General features: G+C 50.3%; 3 protein-coding genes across 3 annotated transcripts; 1 reads left to right on the top strand and 2 right to left on the bottom strand.

Annotated features, from left to right (window-relative positions):
* Positions 1-60: 60 nt before the first annotated feature.
* On the bottom strand, positions 61-2,719 carry HIGD2A (HIG1 hypoxia inducible domain family member 2A). The gene is made up of 2 exons (XM_082651469.1): positions 2,515-2,719; positions 61-2,176 (listed from the first exon to the last, which is right to left on the bottom strand). The coding sequence occupies exons 1-2, from the start codon at positions 2,666-2,668 to the stop codon at positions 2,010-2,012; spliced, it is 321 nt and encodes a 106-aa protein (XP_082507595.1). The 5' UTR covers positions 2,669-2,719; the 3' UTR covers positions 61-2,009.
* A 124-nt stretch (positions 2,720-2,843) lies between these two features.
* NOP16 (NOP16 nucleolar protein) lies at positions 2,844-7,340 on the top strand. Its single transcript, XM_082652431.1, has 5 exons — positions 2,844-3,058; positions 3,149-3,257; positions 4,443-4,512; positions 6,031-6,137; positions 6,890-7,340. The coding sequence occupies exons 1-5, from the start codon at positions 2,952-2,954 to the stop codon at positions 7,031-7,033; spliced, it is 537 nt and encodes a 178-aa protein (XP_082508557.1). The 5' UTR covers positions 2,844-2,951; the 3' UTR covers positions 7,034-7,340.
* A 5,008-nt stretch (positions 7,341-12,348) lies between these two features.
* On the bottom strand, positions 12,349-18,705 carry ARL10 (ARF like GTPase 10; the record flags this gene model as incomplete). The annotated part of the gene is made up of 4 exons (XM_082652543.1): positions 12,349-12,522; positions 14,615-14,790; positions 17,699-17,900; positions 18,523-18,705. 4 exons carry the CDS (start codon positions 18,703-18,705, stop codon positions 12,349-12,351), a joined length of 735 nt encoding a protein of 244 aa, XP_082508669.1.
* Positions 18,706-19,248: the final 543 nt, after the last annotated feature.

Below are 19,248 nucleotides of genomic sequence, written 5' to 3'. Positions count from 1 at the left end.
CTTTCCCAGCTTGGGCTTGAGAGAAGGTAGGGCTATTTCCCTGGTAACCCAGGAGCTCCCAGCTGGCAGAGGGCATCCCAATCTGTCTATGTCTGCTGCCTCCAGCCCCAGGAGGAAAGACAACCTCTCACAGAATGCTTTTGCAAGCTTGATCCTTGAACAAACCCATGACATAGGGATTCTGTTGGTCTGTCATATAGCCAGACACCCAGAAGGGAAGCAGCTTGGAGGGAAGAGGCAAGACCAGAGGTTCCCGGTGGGTGCTTCCTCTTTGCCTGGGTGAGGGGCTGGTGAAGGTAGCCTCTGCCACAACCCTTCCTTGGGATTGGTCAGGACCCTCTGCCTCTTTCAGCTGTGCTCTTCTGTGGATTTGGGAGAAACAATCAGTGACAACACCTTCCCCTTCAAGAGAGTTGCAAACAGGTTATGTTCAAGCCATTGTGATCTGAACAATGTTTAAAAATATTTAATTGCCAACCGTATTAGTTTCCTAGAGCTGCCATAACAAAATACCACAGCGTCTGGTTTAGAACAACAGAAATTTATTGTCTCACTGTTCTGGAAGTCATAAATCTGAAATCATGGTGTCAGCAGGGCCATGATCCCTCCAAAGGCACTAGGGAAGTATCTGTGTTCCTTGGTGTTCCTTGCCTTGTACAAGCATTACTACAATCCTGAGTTCATCTTCACATCGCCTGCTCTCTATACGTGTCTGTTGCTGTGTCCAAATTTCCCCTTTGTATAAGGACACCAGTCATATTGGATTAGGGCCCACCCTACTGACCTCATTTTAACTTGATTACCTCTGAAAAGACCCTATTCCCAAATAAGGTCACATTCTGAGGTACTGGGGTTAGGACTTCAACTAATCTTTTCTTTTTTGGAGCGGGGGTGGGGGGGGGGAGCCCACAACACCAACAGTTAAAAATAGTGGCCATCCTCTCTAGAAGTGCCGTAGTCCTCACCACTTCATATCTGTTCCTTGTGGAGGCCAAGGGTCACCACAAGTACTGCTTTACATTTATAATCTCTGTCTTACAGCTGAAAGAGCATGGTGGGGGCAAGAAACTTAGCTGGCCTAAGTCATTCAGCTGGTGTTGAAACTGATGGAGTCACAGATGGAAGGAACCTGAATCCGAATCAACACTTTAGGGATGACTGCAGACCAGGAACACCTGTTTGAGACTTTACATGAATGAGAAACTCATGAGTTGCCTCTCTTCTAGAGGTTGCTCAGGTCCCCAGCCTCCTTTTTTCCTTAGCCATAAAACACTAGGTGCTGCCACAAACCACTGGCAAGCTTTGGGGATTATGCTTTATGCCCTTTCTGTTACACCATGCTGCTTCTCTAAGCCTCAGTTTCCTGGTCCATAAAATGCATCAAGAACCAAGCTGAGATGGTCTAGATCAGTGGAGCCTTAGGTGCTCTCAGGAGGTGGGATTGGGGTCAGGAGCAGAAGTGGAAGGCAGAGCCCCCTGCCTCTGACAGAACCATGGCAGGCCTCATATGAAGGAAGGTTTTCCACTGAAAGTTTGAAAACTGTTGGAAAGCTCAGTTTTTTGTTTTTTTTTTTTCATATAACATCACTGTAGAGACTCTCTACTTTTAATAAGTACCCCAGGGTGATTGCTACCAGGAAAGTTTGAGAATCAGTAGACTATTGGAATTCTAAGAGCCCCTGCAGTCTTTAGTCTGTTTTCTCCTAAAACCAAAGACCAAAAAGCATGGGGGTGAGACTGGGAATGAATTCACCAAACTACAAGTGGATCAGAGTTTATTAAGTAGGGAGTGGTGAAGGTGCAGCACAACTAGAAGTATGCAACACTCAAACTGAACCGAACCTGAGATTCCTGAAAAAAATCTGTCGGTTACACAATTGGCCACTTCTGCCCCCACTGATACAGGGGCTTGTCAGGGGACATGAGGGAATAATGCCAGTGGCAGGACCGGTGGTTGCTCCTGGAGCTGGGAACGATCTCCGCGGAGCTTTCAAGGGCAGGCCACCGACTCAGGGTCGAGATTTCATAGTGGATGCAGCCAGACCCATCAAGATGGCTACGACCGTGAAGCCCTGGGCGGCGATTCGGGTGCGCATCATGAGCTGGGAGCGCTGGCTCTGACCCCGGTGGAAGCAGTAGAGGCCGTAGGTAAGGGCGGCTGCTGTGCCCAGGCAGCCTGAAGAGGCGACAAAGCAGGTGGGAAGCACCCTCCCCGCTTTGGGCTCCCGCCCCCAGGGTCAAAATCTCTAAACAGCAGCTGAGGAGAGGGGGGTATGGGGTGGAGCTGAGGTGGGAGCGGCTGGCCAAAGCGGGGGTCCTCCGTGTCAGAATCGGCCCCATCTCAGCGCCCCAATCCCGTCCAGCTCCTGCTCCAATCACCGCCCGGCCCCTTCGCTACATCTCTGGTCTACTCTCATTCCAGTCCCCCCTGGCGTCCCCGGTCCTCCCCGATTTCATTCCCCTCTACATCACTGTCTTCTTGGTCTACAGTACCTTTAGCGCCCGCTTGCTTACCTATGGGTACCATTGGGTTCTCGCGGGTCTTGCGAAGAAACTTTTCCTTGAAGCTTTCCGAAGTGCTGTATACACTGGGGCTAAAGCCCTCAATGACTGGGGGCTGCGATGGTTCAAAGGGTGCCTCCGGAGTGACGGGGCCAGGAGTCGCCATGTTTTAGGCTACAGCAGTAGAAGAAAATCCGGACGCTAAACCCCGCCTCCTGATGAGGTCATCAAAGAGGGCGGGGGAAAAGGACTTTGCTCAGTGTTGTACGCAGGTGTAATCCCTCATGGCACTCTGGGAGTCGTAGTAATCAGTCTGCTGTCGCTGCGTGGAGGACTACATTTCCCCAAAGCCTGCGAAACCACGCGATCACTAGCCGGAAGGAGTCGCTACACGAGGTACTTGGAGTGAGAGGCACCGAGTCTGAGTTACCCGTGCTGGGGTCAGCGCGATGCCTAAAGCCAAGGGGAAGACCCGGAGGCAGAAGTTCGGTTATAATGTTAACCGGAAGCGTCTGAACCGGAATGCTCGACGGAAGGCAGCGCCGCGGATCGAATGGTGAGGGGACCAAGGTTCAGGAGTCAGGGGGCCTCGGGCGGGACAGCCGGCGAGATGATGGTTACGCGATCGCCCTCTCTTTTCCCGTAGCTCCCACATCCGACATGCCTGGGACCAGACCAAATCGGTGCGGCAGAACCTGGCCGACATGGGTTTGGCTATGGACCCCAACAGGGCAGTGCCCCTTCTTAAGAGAAAGGTAGTGACGTGGTAGGGTCCCGGCCCTTGCCCTCCATCTCCAGCTCCCCCCCGCCCCCCACTCCCGCCATACTTAGCTGGGTTTCAGAACTTAGTCCTGTCTATTATTACCTTCCTCACGCCCTTCCTGGGTTTGCGACTTCCCCACAGCCAACTCGGCCAGGCTGTACTGACTGTGGTTGAGGGTCCCTTCATATTCCCTCCCGCAGCACACATTGGACCTGGGTTGGAACTTCCCCTTTCCTTCTGCACTTACTTTTTTTCCTCTGAAATTAAACTGTTTGGGTCCCTTGGCATCTCAGCCATATTTTCCAGAATTTATCTTTTTCTGCCCTTAACTTTTCTAATAAGGAGTTTGGAATCTTTACTTACTGTTCCTTACACCTTTCCTCAGTTATCCAGTCGTCCTTGGTCTGAGGCTTCCCTAGGGGTAGTTTTTCCCAGGGCTAATTTCTCCGGAATAATTATTTTTCTGGACCCGCTCTCAAAAATAGCACCCCTTTTCACTCAGTATCTTCTTTCCTGCTTTATTTTAATTCATTGGCAGTTGTAAATACTTGATGGTATATTATATTTGTATATTTGCTTATTGTCTGTGACTCTTTCCACCAACATAATCTCCTGGGGACAAGAATCTGTGTTCCATTCACTACTAAATCCTGTGCTGCTTAGGATGTGACTAGTGCTCAATAAATAGTCAACCTAATGAATGGGCTTGCTGATTGGATTTGTCCCATTGCCTTCAGACATGTTTCTTTTTATCCCTTCATGCCAGAAGAAAATGGTGCTACTGGTTCTCGAACAATTATGAAGCTAATAGCCAAGCACCGTCAGCTTGCTCTTCTGCATAAGAGAAGATGTCTGACATCTCTCCCTCACTGTAAAGTATAAAGTGCTTTCACGTGCATTGTTTCATTTGCTAACCGCACAGTTAAGTGAGGCAGGCAAGCGGTATTATGCCCATTTTATAGTTAGGCACAGAAAGATGAATTGCTTACTTGAGCCTCTTGGGAACCACGAAGCTTCCAGGGAGGGCATTAGTTCTTTTTGTCATCTCTTCTTGCCTTTGTGGAGGGATCCTTGTGGGTAATGCAGTTGTGTTGGGACGGGCAGGAGCCTTTAGAATTTCCCCTCATCCAGGATCTTTTCCTGTGTCTCCTAATCTCACGGTCTGTGTTCTCTGCAGGTAAAGGCCCTGGAAGTGGACGTGGAGGAGGGGCCTAAGGAGCTCATGCGGAAGCCCTATGTGCTCAATGGTGGGTGTGGGCCACATTCCTCTAGGTCACCATCCTGCTCAGTTAGAGCTGGAAAGGACCCTCAGATGTTCTCATTTCACAGATGGAGAAACTGAGGTTCAGAGGGAAAAAGTGAGCTGTTCTAGGGCTCAGCTTGCAGAGTTAGGACTGTGTCCCGGCTGAGACATTTTCAGTCTACTGGCTAAGCTCCAGTGTGTGAAGGGAGGTCAGAGATGTTCAGGGAGGATGTAACTAGTGCCTGAGAGGATAGAAGAGAAAACGGTAAGTCTCAGGCATACATTCAGCTTCTTATGAGATTAAGGATGAACAGATTTTTTTAAAGATTCCACCATGTAATCTTTCCAATGATAAATCCAATTTTATGTATATTAAGGCTATAGAGACTGAATATTAAAACAGAAGAGGGTAAATTCTGCAGGGAAGCAGGAATACTCTGGAATATTCTACCCATCCTTCCTCTTTCCTGTCTGTGGTTTTTAACAGTTCTCCTAAAGTTTAAAGTATCTGAATGACCAGACATTTGATATAGAATTCTGTGAGTTCCTGTCTGTAGTCTATTTTAATGATTCTTGTAAGAGTTACTGACTGCACAGGACTGTATATACAAAATCGTGTGTACTCTCTGTAGTCAAAGCTAATCTTAAAAAGTTTTATTTTTAATTCTTTAATTAAAACAAAATTTAATTGTGGTTAAAAAGCACATAAAATTTACCATCTTAATCATTTTAAAATGTATAGCTCATTAGTGTTATATTCACATCGTCTTGCAACAGAACTCCAGAACTTTCATCTTGCACGACTGAAACTCTTTACTCATGAAACAGTAATGCCCTGTTCTCCCCTCCCCACAACCCATGGCAACCAAGTTAAAGATAATTTTGACTATAAGCAATTTTAGCACCTGACCCTGGATAAGATTTGACTACCTCATTTCCATGAGGTAGCTATTTTTCTCCCTTCATAGATGAGGAATGGGGGAGTATTTACCTAGCTATGTTAGGTGTGAGGCCATTATTGGAGCTTGGCTTTTCCCCTCACAAAGTAGTAGATACACAAAGGAGTAGAGAGGTGCCTCAGGCCCTAGTTCTTACAGCTGGAGTTCTCATTTATTCACACCTTTCCATTTCACGTATTGTTATTAACTCTTCAAGAGATTCTCAGAGAGTTTTAGAGCTGGAAGGGAGCCCTGTCCTGTGGACAGGCACTGCATCTTCATCTCTGTCCCCAGGACCTGGCATTAAGTAGAGATTTTTAGTTTGGTGCCTTTCTTTCACCCATCTGAGGCCCAAAGAGCGGTGACTTGCCTTTTAGTTCATTGCTATACTGATAGATGCTTGTGCCATAGACAGAGCCTGGGACCTGAGGGGCTAAAAAGAAGTTTCTAGCACTGAATTTGCAGATGGAAAAGCTCATCCGATGGTTGGTGTAGCAACTCTTGTGGCTTGGGATTGACTGAGCAGCTCAACTTGTGCAGGAAGCAAAGCTTCATTCCCTGTCTCTCGGCTTCTCTCAACCCAGACCTGGAGGCAGAAGCCAGCCTTCCAGAAAAGAAAGGAAATACGCTATCTCGGGATCTCATTGACTATGTTTGCTACATGGTGGAGAACCATGGGGAGGACTATAAGGTGAGTGGCTTAGGCCTAGCAGGAGGAACCACTTGGGGCCCTTTGGGAAGGTACCCTGGACCATTCAGGGTCTGATATGCTTGGCTATTGCCTGTTTCCTGAGACTGAATGGAAACAGAGAGGAAAGAGAGACCCTAAGAAATGGATGCCATTGACAGAATGCTTATAATTGGAGTGACTGAGTGGCCTGTGGTTCATATCACACTCATTAATACGTTTTGCTTGCATGGTATTTTTATTAATCAACTTGAACTACAGGTGACCCTTGAACAACTTGAGAGTTAATCTGTCTATATTTATAGTTGGTCCTCCAAGTCTGCGGTTCCTTGCATCTAGGGATTCAACCAACCATGGACCATGTAGTGCTGTAGTATTTACTACTGAAAAATATCCGTGTATAAGTCAACCCATACAGTTCACATCTGTGTTGTTCAAGGGTTAACTGTAGTTGCCATTTTAATTATCGGAGGTTTCAAATAGAAGTCCTTATTTTTGGCTTCTCCTAAAAATTGAAAGATCTGGGTACGTTGGATCCCCGTGCCCAGGTGGGATCAGTTGGCGATGGATGGAGAATGAGCTACTCAGTTGGTCCCAGTTCCTGCCTAGTCCCTGAGGGCATTTCCCCACATACACTATGGCTTTTAAGGTGAGGAATCTGAACCTCAGGGATGGGAAGTAGCTTGCCCAACTCAGGGCTAGGATTTGAACCTTGCCTGTCCAGCCTTCTTCAAGTGGCCCTTCTCCCTTCTTAGGCTATGGCCCGGGATGAGAAGAATTACTATCAAGATACCCCAAAACAGATTCGGAATAAGATCAACGTCTATAAGCGTTTTTACCCAGCGGAGTGGCAAGCCTTTGTCGATTCGTTGCAAAAGAATAAGATGGAGGTTGAGTGACTGGTTTACACCTGCCCCAGGTTGAGGCTTCCTCCTGGACCAGAGAAGCTGAGCCAGGGTTTAAGGCAAGGAGAGGTGTGTGGCTACAGATGAGTCTAGCCAAACCCCATGGAATCAAAAGGTTACAGCGCACACATACACACACACACACACACAAAATCTCTCACACTTCCCTTTGGGGAAGACACTGTCTCCCAGAGGCTTCAATTTATGTTCTTCTGGAGTCTCTGGGAAAAGCCAGAACCTGCTATTTTCAGAGTGGGTGGTTTGTTTGAATATAGTCTGTGTACAATAAAATACAGTATTTTACTTCTCTGATGGTTTTGTATTTGCCCCTCCCAGCCAAGCCCTGGGGCTGCCCCTGCAAAAACCTACTCAGCCAAGGTAAAGAGGCCATTCAGCCCTTTTAGCTCCATATTCACATGCCTTTCTAGGCACAGCCTCCCTCCTCTTCTCCCCTGTTCTGGTTTCACTGCTCTCTGCCTTGGTTTCCTGCATAGCAGTTCCACTAACGCTTCTACAGAAGCCTGCTGGGAACCCTTGGCTGCCTGGAAGGGGCTTCCAGTGCTTGCCTCACCCCAGGCTGGGGGCTGGTGGACCGGTTCTCCATGGCCCTGGTCTGAGGCCAGCTGTGGCTCAAGGGCCAGAGGGTAAGGAGCTGTATAGCTGCTTCCTGGTCTGTCTTCAAGTGACCTGCCTTTGCTACTTGTCTTTCCTGAAGGGAGTCTGAGGCCCCCAAACTTGCTTTCTGAGACCATCTGGGGACTGCTGAATACCACTGTGCTGTGTGCCAAGCACTGGGCTACACACTGCATGGCCATTCCCTGGGGCCAGGCCTGCCTAATTCGGTGGCACAGCTGGTATGTAGCAGGATCACAAAGTGTGGGGTGGGTGCTGGGCATTTTCTTGTCTTGATACGGTTATCCTCAGCTATTAATAATACAGAAAACCTGTTCCTAAGCTTTCTCCTTAAAGCACGTAAAATTTGTCTCTCCTCACTGCTCTTGAAAAGAAGGGCTTATGTTTTTACATAGAACATTTCACATAAAACCCTGTAAGGTTGTGTGGGATCCTCGTCTTGCAGGTAAAGAAACAGGCTTGAGAGGCGTTAACGTGGGGTTTGAAGTCAAGTCTGCACGATGACTAAGCCTAGACTTTCTCTTGCTGGCCTTCTCTTTGGACCCTGAAGGCAGCCCACCTGTCCCACACCATTAAGGCAGGCTGGAAACTAGACAGAAACCACCCCCCATCAGATCCGGCCTGCTAGACTCCAGCAGTGACTGGCCATTGTGAACACCTCAAGCACAGCCTTTATGATTTGAGTCTGCAGCAGAGCTCCTGGGGGCCTTCGTGATTTGGCCTCCTAACTTCTGCCCTTCACAGCATTCCAAATTCAGGCCTTTGACCAGGCTGGGCCCTTAACCTTGTTTCTTCACCCAGTTCAGGTGCCAACTTTAGGAAGTCTTCCATACCACTTTCCTCTGCCCCCAGGCTGGAGTTCCCATGCCCCAGACTTCCTGTAGCAGTGCCTATCAAAGTCATAACTACCTTTTAGTCTGGCTGACATTCTCTACCAGACTGGGCTTGAGTGCAGGGACCTTGTCTGGGAATCCCAGAGCCCAGCCCAAGGCAGGTACTGGGGGAATGCTTGTGGAATGGCGCCGCCTGCATTCTGACCTCTGGCATGGAGGCACTCAAAAGATGTTCTCGCTCCCATTTCCACGCCTAGCTCTGGCCCCGACAGCTAGAACTCCTCCCAAGAAAGGGTTTGGGTTCCTCCCCACAAGTACTGAATTGGGCCAAAGCTGATGTTCCTTAACCCCCCCCACCCCCACGTGGACTGAAGAGCCAGGGAACTAGAACTTGCTGTTTGACACGTTGTGTGACAGGAAGTGTTCTGGGACCACCCTCCATAGCTGCCCCTCACTGGAACTATAAGCACCAAGCACACGTTCCTCAAAATCAGATTTATGTGAAACCATATCCAACTTTTTTGCATTTATTGTATACCTTAAACAGCCACCAACACTCCGTTTTATGCAGTTCGTGGGTCCGTGTTCACAGGGCATGGGCTGGGACAGCAAGGCTCCTTTACTTCAGATCTTTGATGGCAATCTTCCCCTTGTCCCTTAATAGGCCCACCTCCTGGAGGCAGCAGGAAAACTTGGAGGTGCCCCTTTTCAGTTACTAGAAAGGACTTAGAGGATGTGGGAGCACACAGCAAAGATGAGAGGCAGACTGCTCAGACTGCCCAGGTCTGAGGTCTGGGGCAGGATGAGGACGACAATGGACACCACAGGCGAGTTTTAGCGGCTGGTTCGAGATGCTGGCAGTTGATACTAAACTAGCATAAGAACAAAATGTTTCTTTCCCAAAGGCAAGTGGAAACATTATTTTGGAGAACCTGGGGTTTCATTCAGACAGACAGGCTAGAGTTGTGAGATTTTTCGTTAGCATTTCTCTGTGGAGGATCGGGAGGCCAGGATGGACCAACTTCACCTCCTCCCCAGTCTTTACAGCTGGATACCAATGTGTCAGTGCAAGCTTGCAACGGGCAGTTCTGGGCGCCAAGAAGTGCCAGAGGAGGCTTCTTAGAATAGGCAGCCAGTCCAAGGTGATGGTCCCAGCAGCCTCAGGATCCCTCTTGCCTAGACCATCCACATGTCCAAGCTCTGGGCCAGGCTGGCCTCTCTTCAGAGGGATAGCAGCAGGTCAGAAGCCATGGTTTCATTTAAATAACTCTTAAGAACAGAAGCCACTAGAGCCAGGGTAAGTGATCCAGGCACAGGTTCAACCAGCAAGTAGGTGCAGAAACTTCCTTCCCATGTGAAGTGGGCACTGTATTGTCTTCATTAGAATATGAGAGCTGCCCAGCCATTCACTCCCTATTTCCAAGCTCAGGTAGAGTCAGGGCAGTAGGGGGAACACAGCATCACCCAGGCTAGTCAGGAACCTCACGTTGAGATGAACAGCTCCAGGTAATGACTGGTTCCCTAAAGCAGTCATCTGGGCTCCAGAACCAAAGTCACATTCAGGAACAACTAGGTAAGAGCACCACAAGGCCAGGCAGTTAGCTGTTCCTAAGAAAGGCCTTTCCCCCACTTTGCCCAATCTGGTCCTGGTAGGAACTGGAGCAGATGAGTACTGTATGCCACCCAGCCAGGCCAGCAGCTCCACACATGAGGCACAGCCACAGGCCAAAAGAATGTCTATACACTCTGTGCAAGTACCAGGGACCTTCAGTGCTCCTCAGTGGTGTCTTCTGGTGTGCCACTGGGACCTGTCAGTTCTGAGAGTAGTCTTTGAAAGTTACTAAAGTACATATAGTTAAACTCTAGTCAAGTTCACCTCCCCACAGTGGGGACTTTAAAAACCTTACTACATAGTGATACTCATTAGACCAAAGGCAGATCTTAATTAGTAGAAAAGGGTGCCCCCCTCAACAATGCTGGCTCCAAAGGTAACTTTTAAGTACTAGAGGACGAGGTGGAGTTCATAGAACAGAGAAGTAGTCTCTCAACCTTCTAATGGCGAAATGAAAAGTGTCAGCAGAGCTTCAAAGTCTACTCTAAAACCCAAGTCATTCCCGAAATATTTAAAATAAAATCAGTCAAATCACTTCTTAAAGCAGAAAGTTAATCAGAATTTCAAAGAAAGTGATTCTATTCTGAGACATCTACAGCCCACCTTCCTGGCCTGCCCCTTTTGCACCGGTCAAATGAAACAAAGGCACATAATCTCTATTCTCAATTAAAAAGCAAACTGAGTTGGATATCTCCTTGAAAAAAAGGCCCATTTGTGGAGATGACAGTTCAGTGGCCCCTGACAGACAAAAGACTCCTTCTTTTGTCTGCACTAAAGAGAAGTGTCAATCCAGAGACAGTCCTTAAACTGGCTGATCACTGGAAACAGGAGAATAGTGGAATGTGTACTGGAGAGGACAGCAGAAATTCCGTCCAACTTTGCCTTAGCTGGGCAATCAGCAGGTCTAGAAAGGCTGAGTGATGTACCCAAGGCTACCCTGTTGGTTGGTCTGCTGATTCTCATTTCTTTTTATTTGGGTAACTATGATGAAATTGTCTCTCCCAGAATCATGTTACCTACACAGAGTTTGTGTCCCTTTGACTACTGGGTCAAGTGGTGGAGTTCAAGTTCATATGGATCATTGTGAAGTATTATGACATCAATTATAGCCACAGAGGGTCAGGGGAGTGCGAGCTCTGTCTCCACTGACACATGTAGCTTACCACACTGTCATTCATGATTCCAGTTATTTTCCTCAAAGATCCAAATTTTCCATGACAATCATCTGGGGTTTTAATAACAGCACCTAGAAACAGAGCCTAAACTTTGGCCTGTTCCTTTTATAAATAAATAAATAAATAAATAAATAAATGCAGTTTGGAGGGCAACGTCCCACTCCACTGACAGTCTTCTTCCCAGGGACACAGGCAGGCTCCTTCCTTCCCCAGACTTATGTAAACATGGGCATTGGCACAGTTAGTGTAAGAGCAGCAGCTTCTGTCTCCAGATTTTGGTGGGGTGGGCGGCTGGGGGAAGCTTTCAGTTTTTCTGATTAGCGGGTGAATACCACTTACTCTGTAGTCAAGAGGCTGATGGGCCAGGCCTCAACCTCGGGGAAGCAGGGAGGTTTCAGAAAGCTCCTTGCTAGGATCTCTAGGTTCGTCCTTGAGCTTCTTATCTTCATGGCTGGGAAATACATCTCCAAGTTAGAAAAAAAACATAGAAATCACTTCTCTTTAAAAAGGATGGCCCTGGGGCCAGAGAGGGAGGGATTGCACAAGGCCATGAGCCAGCTGGGGTTGGAGGATAATGCAGGAGTGGGGGTCTGAGCTCACAGCGTACTGCCCAGAACCTGCCCACATTAGAGGGGTGTGAAGTCACCAGGAGGGAATGGTCTAGACTGGGCATACTTCGGACACCTACAATGGTCCTCAACCACTGGGACCTATAGGGCAGGGAGAACTAACCCTGCTGAGCAGCTCACTGTACAGGTCAGAGGACGAGGCTGCCTTCCCTGGTGAAAGTGGGATTCACTCCCAGCCCAGAATGGGCAAGACACCATTCTCTCCCACCCTCAGCCTCACCCATCTCCCTGCTTCAGCCTCATGGCTAGCTCACCAAGGCTTCCATATGGTTCCTGGCCTTGCCCAGGCCCTGCTCTTGAGAGGGCGAGGAGGGGAGAAGGGAAGTGCTGCCACATAGCCTGTGCCCCAGGCCCCGGCTGGGGATGAAGAAGCAGGAGGAGCAGAACTGGGGTCCCAGGGCTGGCTGGTGAACAGGTGGGTACCAGCCTAGGAGAGAAGCTCCAGGAGCAGTCTCCAGATGTGCACGGTGCCAGGATTTTCAAAGCCGGCTCCTGCAGGGGCAATGCTGGCTGCCAAGAGGAAGACTTCCCGCTGGTTATCGATAGCCTGAAGGCCCAGCTCCTGCTGCAGCTCCACCACACTCATGGCCTCGCTCAGGTCCTGGGATGAAACAGAGATGTCAGGCGGGACTGACAGTGTTTCCCAACAACCCACCCTTGTCATCTATGAAATAAACTGTTCTTCGGCTCCCTGGGGGAACACTGGGGCCTAAGTTCTCTCACGGCCACTTGGTCTAAACTCTCTTCCTCATCTCTGACTTTCTTGGTATCAATCTCTTTCCACCCCGTCATTCTTACCCACAGCCACTGTGCTAAGAAAGAGCACTTCCTCTAAGTCAGGCATTGTGATAGGCACTTAATCTTACTTAATTCTCACAGTCCACACTTAACTGCTGAGGAAATAAGCTCAGGGAGGTGAAGTCATTTAGCCAATGAAACAGTGATAAGTGGCAGAGCCAGGTTTCAAACTCAGGTTGGCTTGATGACCAAGTTTATAACCTTTATAGGAATCCTAGCTCAGTTTCCTAAACTTAATGGTGGAGAGAGAGATCTTACAGTAGGGTCACTTCCAGACAAGGGCCTTACCTTCCCTAGACTTCTAGAAACCCAGTGACATGAAAAAGAAGCCACTACACAACATGGCTGGTGATGGTACATTCTAATTTCAAGCCTAGCCCAAGATTAAAATGATTCTTCTTGGAGCAATTCATAAGAGTGCTGGGACCTCAGGTTCAAAATCACTATAAATTATAGTTTATATACAAGATGATGATGTGATTCACTGTCCAAACTGGGGTACTTCTTTTTATTTTAATTAATTTATTTTAACGTCTTTATTGGAGTCTAATTGCTTTACAATGTTGTGTTAGTTTCTGCTTTATAACAAAGTGAATCAGCTATACATATACATATATCCCCATATCCCCTCCCTCTTGCGTCTCCCTCTCACCCTCCCTATCCCACCCCTCTAGGTGGACACAAAGCACTGAACTGATCTCCCTGTGCTATGCAGCTGCTTCCCACTAGCTATTTTACATTTGACCCCTCTAGGCGGTCACAAAGCACCGAGCACCAAGCTGATCTCCCTGTGCTATGCAGCTGCTTCCCACTAGCTAGCTATTTTTACATTTGGTAGTGTATATATGTCACTGCTACTCTCTCACTTTGTCCCAGCTTACCCTTCCCCCTCCCCATGTCAAACTGGGGTACTTCAGAGACTCAAAGTAGGTATTATTAATAGTTATACCAGAGCAACAGGCATAAATGGGGGCTGTCCCAGGCAGACCAGGACATATGGTTACCCTATTTATAAATGACGGTCAAGTATTTCCTGATAGGCAGAGGGAACCTGAGGTCAAAGATGGACAGCCTCTCTCCAAGCCAGGCTGGAAACATGCCCCACAGCTATCAGGACCATGGGCACAGGCCACATGAAATATGACAGGACTCTATACTGTGGCAGAGAATGGCATCTTAAGTGTGTGATGCCGAGAGTTGCTGGGCCAGGAGAGGTAGAGTGAAGAGCAGGAACTTTGAGGAAGATCTAAGCTCAACTCCTGGCTTTGCCACATACCAGCTGTAACTTTGGGCTAACAGCAAGGCCTATAGTGGGGTTTTTGTAAGACTGAAGTGAGGTCACGATTACCAGGTGCTTAGCATGCTGTAAGCACACAATAAATGTTAGTTCTTATTATTTAATCTGTTCAACTTCTTATCACTTCCTAGCTATAGCTCTCTGATCTAGAGTCAGAAATCATATGGACATAGAAGAGTGGAAAAGGTGCAGGTTTTGGAGTTAAGACATTCCAATTTTACTATTTTCAAGGTGTACAAAATTTCTGAGCTTCAGATTCCCCATCTGTAAAATGGAAAGAGTATCCCATATCTTGTAGGGTGAACAGAAGCATAATATGAAATGTTATTTGAAACCACACCTGGGAAATAGTGGACACTTAATAATAATTTTTCTCATTTCTCTAGGATGACAAATGACAGGCAAAGAGGAAGGCAGAGAGAGGATGAGGATTAGGAATGAGAAAAGAGTACAGGTAGCAGAGGGGGGGGACAGTTTCTCAGCTAAGCGTTGCAGGTCATGGGCCTGGGCCCGAATACCTCTCCAGTGCTCCCTGTCCCTGCCCAGGCATCTGTGGATCAAGCCCGCCTGGCCTGAGCCAGCCTCCCATGGCCCTCACCTGCTTGTTGGCCACGATGACGACAGGCAGGTCAGGGTCCTTGTCCAGTAGCTTGTGCAGCTCCTGTCGGGCCCAGGGCAACCGCAGCCGGTCAGCCGAGTCCACCATGAACACCAGCACGTCTACTTCATTCACAAACTCCTTCCAGTAGAAACGCAGATTCTGGCTGCCACCGACTGAGGAGAGGCCAGGGGCCAGCTCAGAGCCTCCCTGGGCCCTGGCTCTCTACAAATAGCCTGACCCCACCCCACTTCCTGCCTTCCAAGGCTCCACTGGCCAGGAGCAAGGGTAAGTCCACAGGTTCCAGAGCCAATCAGACCTGGGTTTAGCTCCAGCTCTGACAGCTAGGTCGCCCTGCGCAGGTCGCTACCTCCGAGCATCAGTCTCCTCCTCACTGAACTTACCTAACAGGTTGCAGCAAGACCCAAAGGTACCACATGCAATGCACCTTTCACAGGACTGGTGTATACTATATGCTCAATAAATAGTACTCTGGTTCTTTCTCCTGGGCTGCCTTGCCTCCTCCCAAATCCTAGCTTCCTCCTGGGTCAGTGGCAGCTGTGGTCAGCAGCCAGGGCTCCCTGCCCTGCCTGTGCACAGCCATTCTCCATTCGGCTTCTCTTGTTCAGTCTAGTCGCCCCATTTTCTTTCCTTGGAAACACCATACTCAATAGTGTCACCAAGTGGCTGCCCAAGTAGCACCCCCAACCTGGGTTATTCCTGTTCCCCTCTGTCCCTCTGCAAAGTCCCCACTGGTCATCCTGCATCCTAGTGTTTCTGGTTATACTTCTGACACTTGTGGGCTCTAAGCTCTTTGAGAGTTAGAGCTATTTATCTCTGGATCCCCCCAAAGCCCTCAGCACAATGCCTGGCACATAGCAGGCACTCAACAAGTATATACTGAGTGCTTACTAGGTGCCAAGCACTGATCTGGGTGCTGGAGATACAGAGGTGAGCAAGGCAGGCAGGGGCCCTGCTCTCAAGGAGCTCCCTCCGTAACCAGAAACAACACAGCAGTAACACATAAACACATTCCACAAAGGAAGGAAGTAAAACAGAAAAAGTGAAAGGGGTGGGGTGAGGTGGTTGTATGTACTGGTGGCTTTGGACTGGTTGGTCTGGGAAGGTGGTCTAAGGAGGCAGCATGTGAGCTGAGTCTGGGATGACGAGAAGGAGCTAGTCATGAGATGAGGCAGAGAGAAGCAGAGCAAGATCCATGTGTTCGAGAAACAGAAGGCTGAGGCGCCGCCAGAAGGGGAGAGGAGGAAGCCATGACCAGCAAGGCTGCCCAGGGCTGGACCACACAGGGCCTGTAAAGCCACAGTGAGTCTGTGGGGAGCCCCTTAAGCATTTTAAGCAAGAATGACATGATCTGATACGGGTTTCTGAAAGATACCTACGGCCAACATTGAGGACAGAAGTGGAAGCAGGAAGACCAGCAAGGAGACTGTTGTAGTCCTGACTGGTGACCACGGCTTGGACCAATTAGGCAGAGATGGAGGTGGGGAGAAGTGAACAGATGCAGACTCGACTGGAGGATAAAGCTGACAGAACTAGCTAATAAAATGGATATAGGAGGTGTGGGGAAGGCAAAAGTCGTCAAAAATGCACAAAGTGCTCACTCTCAGCTGGGCTGCAGGCCAGGCACTGTAGGAGACCACAGTGAAGTGTGTGCTGTGGGAGGGGAAAGCCCCAGGACTTGAATGGGAGATCTGGGTTTGAATCCAGGTTGGGTGACCTTACTGAGCCTGGGATGTTAACAGGGCAGACCCCTGGGTAACATGAAAACATCAAACCCCTTCTTCCAAGGTGAAGGGAGGGGGATACTGTCTCTGCCAGACAGAGTGGGCCTTAAGTGCAGAACCCCCACTTGAATTTTCTGTGTCCCTGGCACAAGAGATGGAGACAGGGAAAGCTTGTTGAAAGGACTAAATCTCAGGTGAATGTCAGCGTTTGCTACAGTCAGGGAGAAAAGATGTAGCCAGGGCAGGCTAGCAGGCAAGGCCCTGAGACCAGAGGAACTGGACCCATTCAGGCCAAAAGCCAGGTCCTCAGAGTCCGATCCCACCACTTTAGGACCTAACTAAACCCACCTAATCTTTATGGTCTGAGTCCTTTGGCTGGCAGGAAGGCTACCCGTCCATCCCCACTGAGTCTGTGGCTGAACACAGGTGGTTAAGTACTGCTGCGCTCTCAATACCCTCTCTCCCATCCTCTCCTGGGATCCCAAGAGGCCTAACACTGAGGGCAGGAGGATGCTCAGACCCTCTCTGATCACTCACTCAACAAGCTCTCCCAGGTACCTGATTGGGGCTGGGCCCTAGAGGCCAGAGCTGGATCGGATTTATCGGTGCCCCAGATGCCTAGTCAGGGACACAGGGTGGTATGTGGCAAACACTGCAGCAGGAGGAGCTCTTAATCTAGCCTATAGGGGTCAGAGAAGGCTTCAGAGGGATATCATGTTTGACTTAAATCTTGAAGGATGAACAGCAGTTTAACAAGGGAAGAAGGGCTTTCCGGACTGGGGGAACAGTGTGCATGCAAAGCACAGAAGATTAGAAAGAAAACAGCAAGCACCCTTCAGAAGATTAGAAAGAAAACAGCAAGCACCCTTCAGAAACAAGCACTGCGAATGGTGCTTAACATCGAGAGTCCAGAGCCAGATAGTCTGCATTAGCTGACCGGCAAGCTGCGTGCGCTTGGATAAATTATTTTACTGGGCCTCGATAAATAAAAAAAAAATTATTTTTCTGGGCCTCCTTTCCTCACATATAATGAAGGTGGTAACTGTTTCCGGTTTTATGGAGTTGTTGGGAGGATTTTTAAAGTGATGTCTGTCAAGGGCTTGGCATACTGGAAACTTTAGCTGTTAGTATCTCAGTGTTAGGCATGTGGGCTGCAGTAAGGGTGAGGGACAGGGGTCGACCAAGCCAGAGTACAGAGCTTGGACTATATCCTGTGTCGCAGGGAGGCGTGGGAAGGACTTTCTACAGGGGCGTGTCCTGCTTAGATAAAAAGCCACAGCTTGGGTCCAGCTGAGATGATGGGGAGACAGCGGGAGACACGGGGGGAGGGTCTGCTCACTCTCCAGCAGGTCCACCTCGAAGTTCTTGGTGGGCAGCCGAACGGAGTTGAAGCCCCAGGTGGGGATGTGGCCTTCCAGCGGTGGCTTCCCGGCCAGCACGCGCAGGAACGTGCTCTTCCCAGAGCCATCCAGCCCCAGCACCAGCACCTCGCGCTGCTCCAACTCCTCCAACGCCGGCTCCTCGTCCGCCTCGTCCTCGGGCTGTGGGGTACGGGTCAGGCTGCGGTTGGCACCCTCCCTCCTGACCCTTCCCCATAGAAGACCGAAGGCCCAAAGCGCCCATCCCCGCCCTGCCACCGTTAAAGGGGCAGCCAGACCCGCTCTGCTGCAAAGGGACTAGCGGGGCCTATGGAGTCCTCAGTCTCAAGACCCGTTCTTCAGGTTTTTCCTGAGTGACCTCGGGCAAATTCCTACCCCTCGCGGAGCGTCAGCCTCCTCAGACTGACAATCCCCACATTCCACAGCGAAAGGAACAACCGAGTCGGGGTAAGGCGCAAATGAACCGCGCGGGCCGGGTGAGGGGGCGGAGAGCCTCTCCCGGCATCCCCCGGCCCGCGCGCACTGCGCAGGCGCCGGGCGGGCGCGGGCTGGGCCCGGCGCGGGCCCGCCAGGCTACGGCTGCCCAGAGGAAGCCCTAGGCCTACGGCGGCGCAGCATAGCACACTCCCCCAAACGCCCACCCGTTCCTCGGTTCCGGGACTCCCGGCCGCCCGACGCGCGTCCACCCGCGCGAGGCCTGCGGCGTCAAGCTCCCGCCCCGCAGGGCGGCGGTCACACCCCTCTGCTCCGCACGCGGAGGCGCAGATCCCCTCCAGGTACTCACGTCCCATTCGTCCCACTCCGGAAGGCGGGCAGGCTCCGTGCCCCACCAGGCTTCGCCTCCGTCCCAGCGCCGCTCCCGTCCGCGGCCGAAGTAGGTCTTCCAGAGGATGAAGATCACCGAACCAAGCACGGCCGCCGCGCCACCCAGCGCCAGCACCAACGGGCTTAGCGGCCGCGGCGCCATCGGGCCGGGCGAGGGGCGCGGGTACCGGCTGCACAGGCCGAACCAGCCGGCCTGCCGAAGATGGCCCCGCTGCGAACTGCCTCGGCCGCGCCCACCCACCCAACCGAGACCCGCACTACAAGCCCCACAATGCACCGCCGCTGTCGCGACAGGCCGCCCGCGCCCTGGCGGCTGGAGTGGGGGCGCTGGCCGGAGCGCGGGGACCTTCTGCCCACTCTGCAAGGTGCGATGTGGAGCGAGAGGCTGTGCCTGGGCAGGACAAGAGGCGGTGATACTGGCATCTACCGAGCACTTGCTGTGTGCCAAGGGGTTAGCTCACAGCTGTTCTAGGTTACCCCTTAAAACAGTGCCTCTTAGAAGGGAAAACCGAGGCCCAAGCCACACCGTAGTGCTTTGGTGAAGCCTGCATTCAAACCCAGGCGATCTGTTTCCTGCATCCCTCAAGATCTCGGAAAGGAATTCTATGGGATGGCAGGTTATGGAGTGCAGAAACAGGACTGGAACCCAGGTCCATGACTGTTTGTACGCTCTACCCTGCCTTGG

This window comes from Grampus griseus (assembly GCF_964374135.1).
Source record: "Grampus griseus genome assembly, chromosome: 3".
NCBI lineage: Eukaryota > Metazoa > Chordata > Mammalia > Artiodactyla > Delphinidae > Grampus > Grampus griseus.
This window is presented reverse-complemented; position numbering and strand designations above follow the sequence as displayed.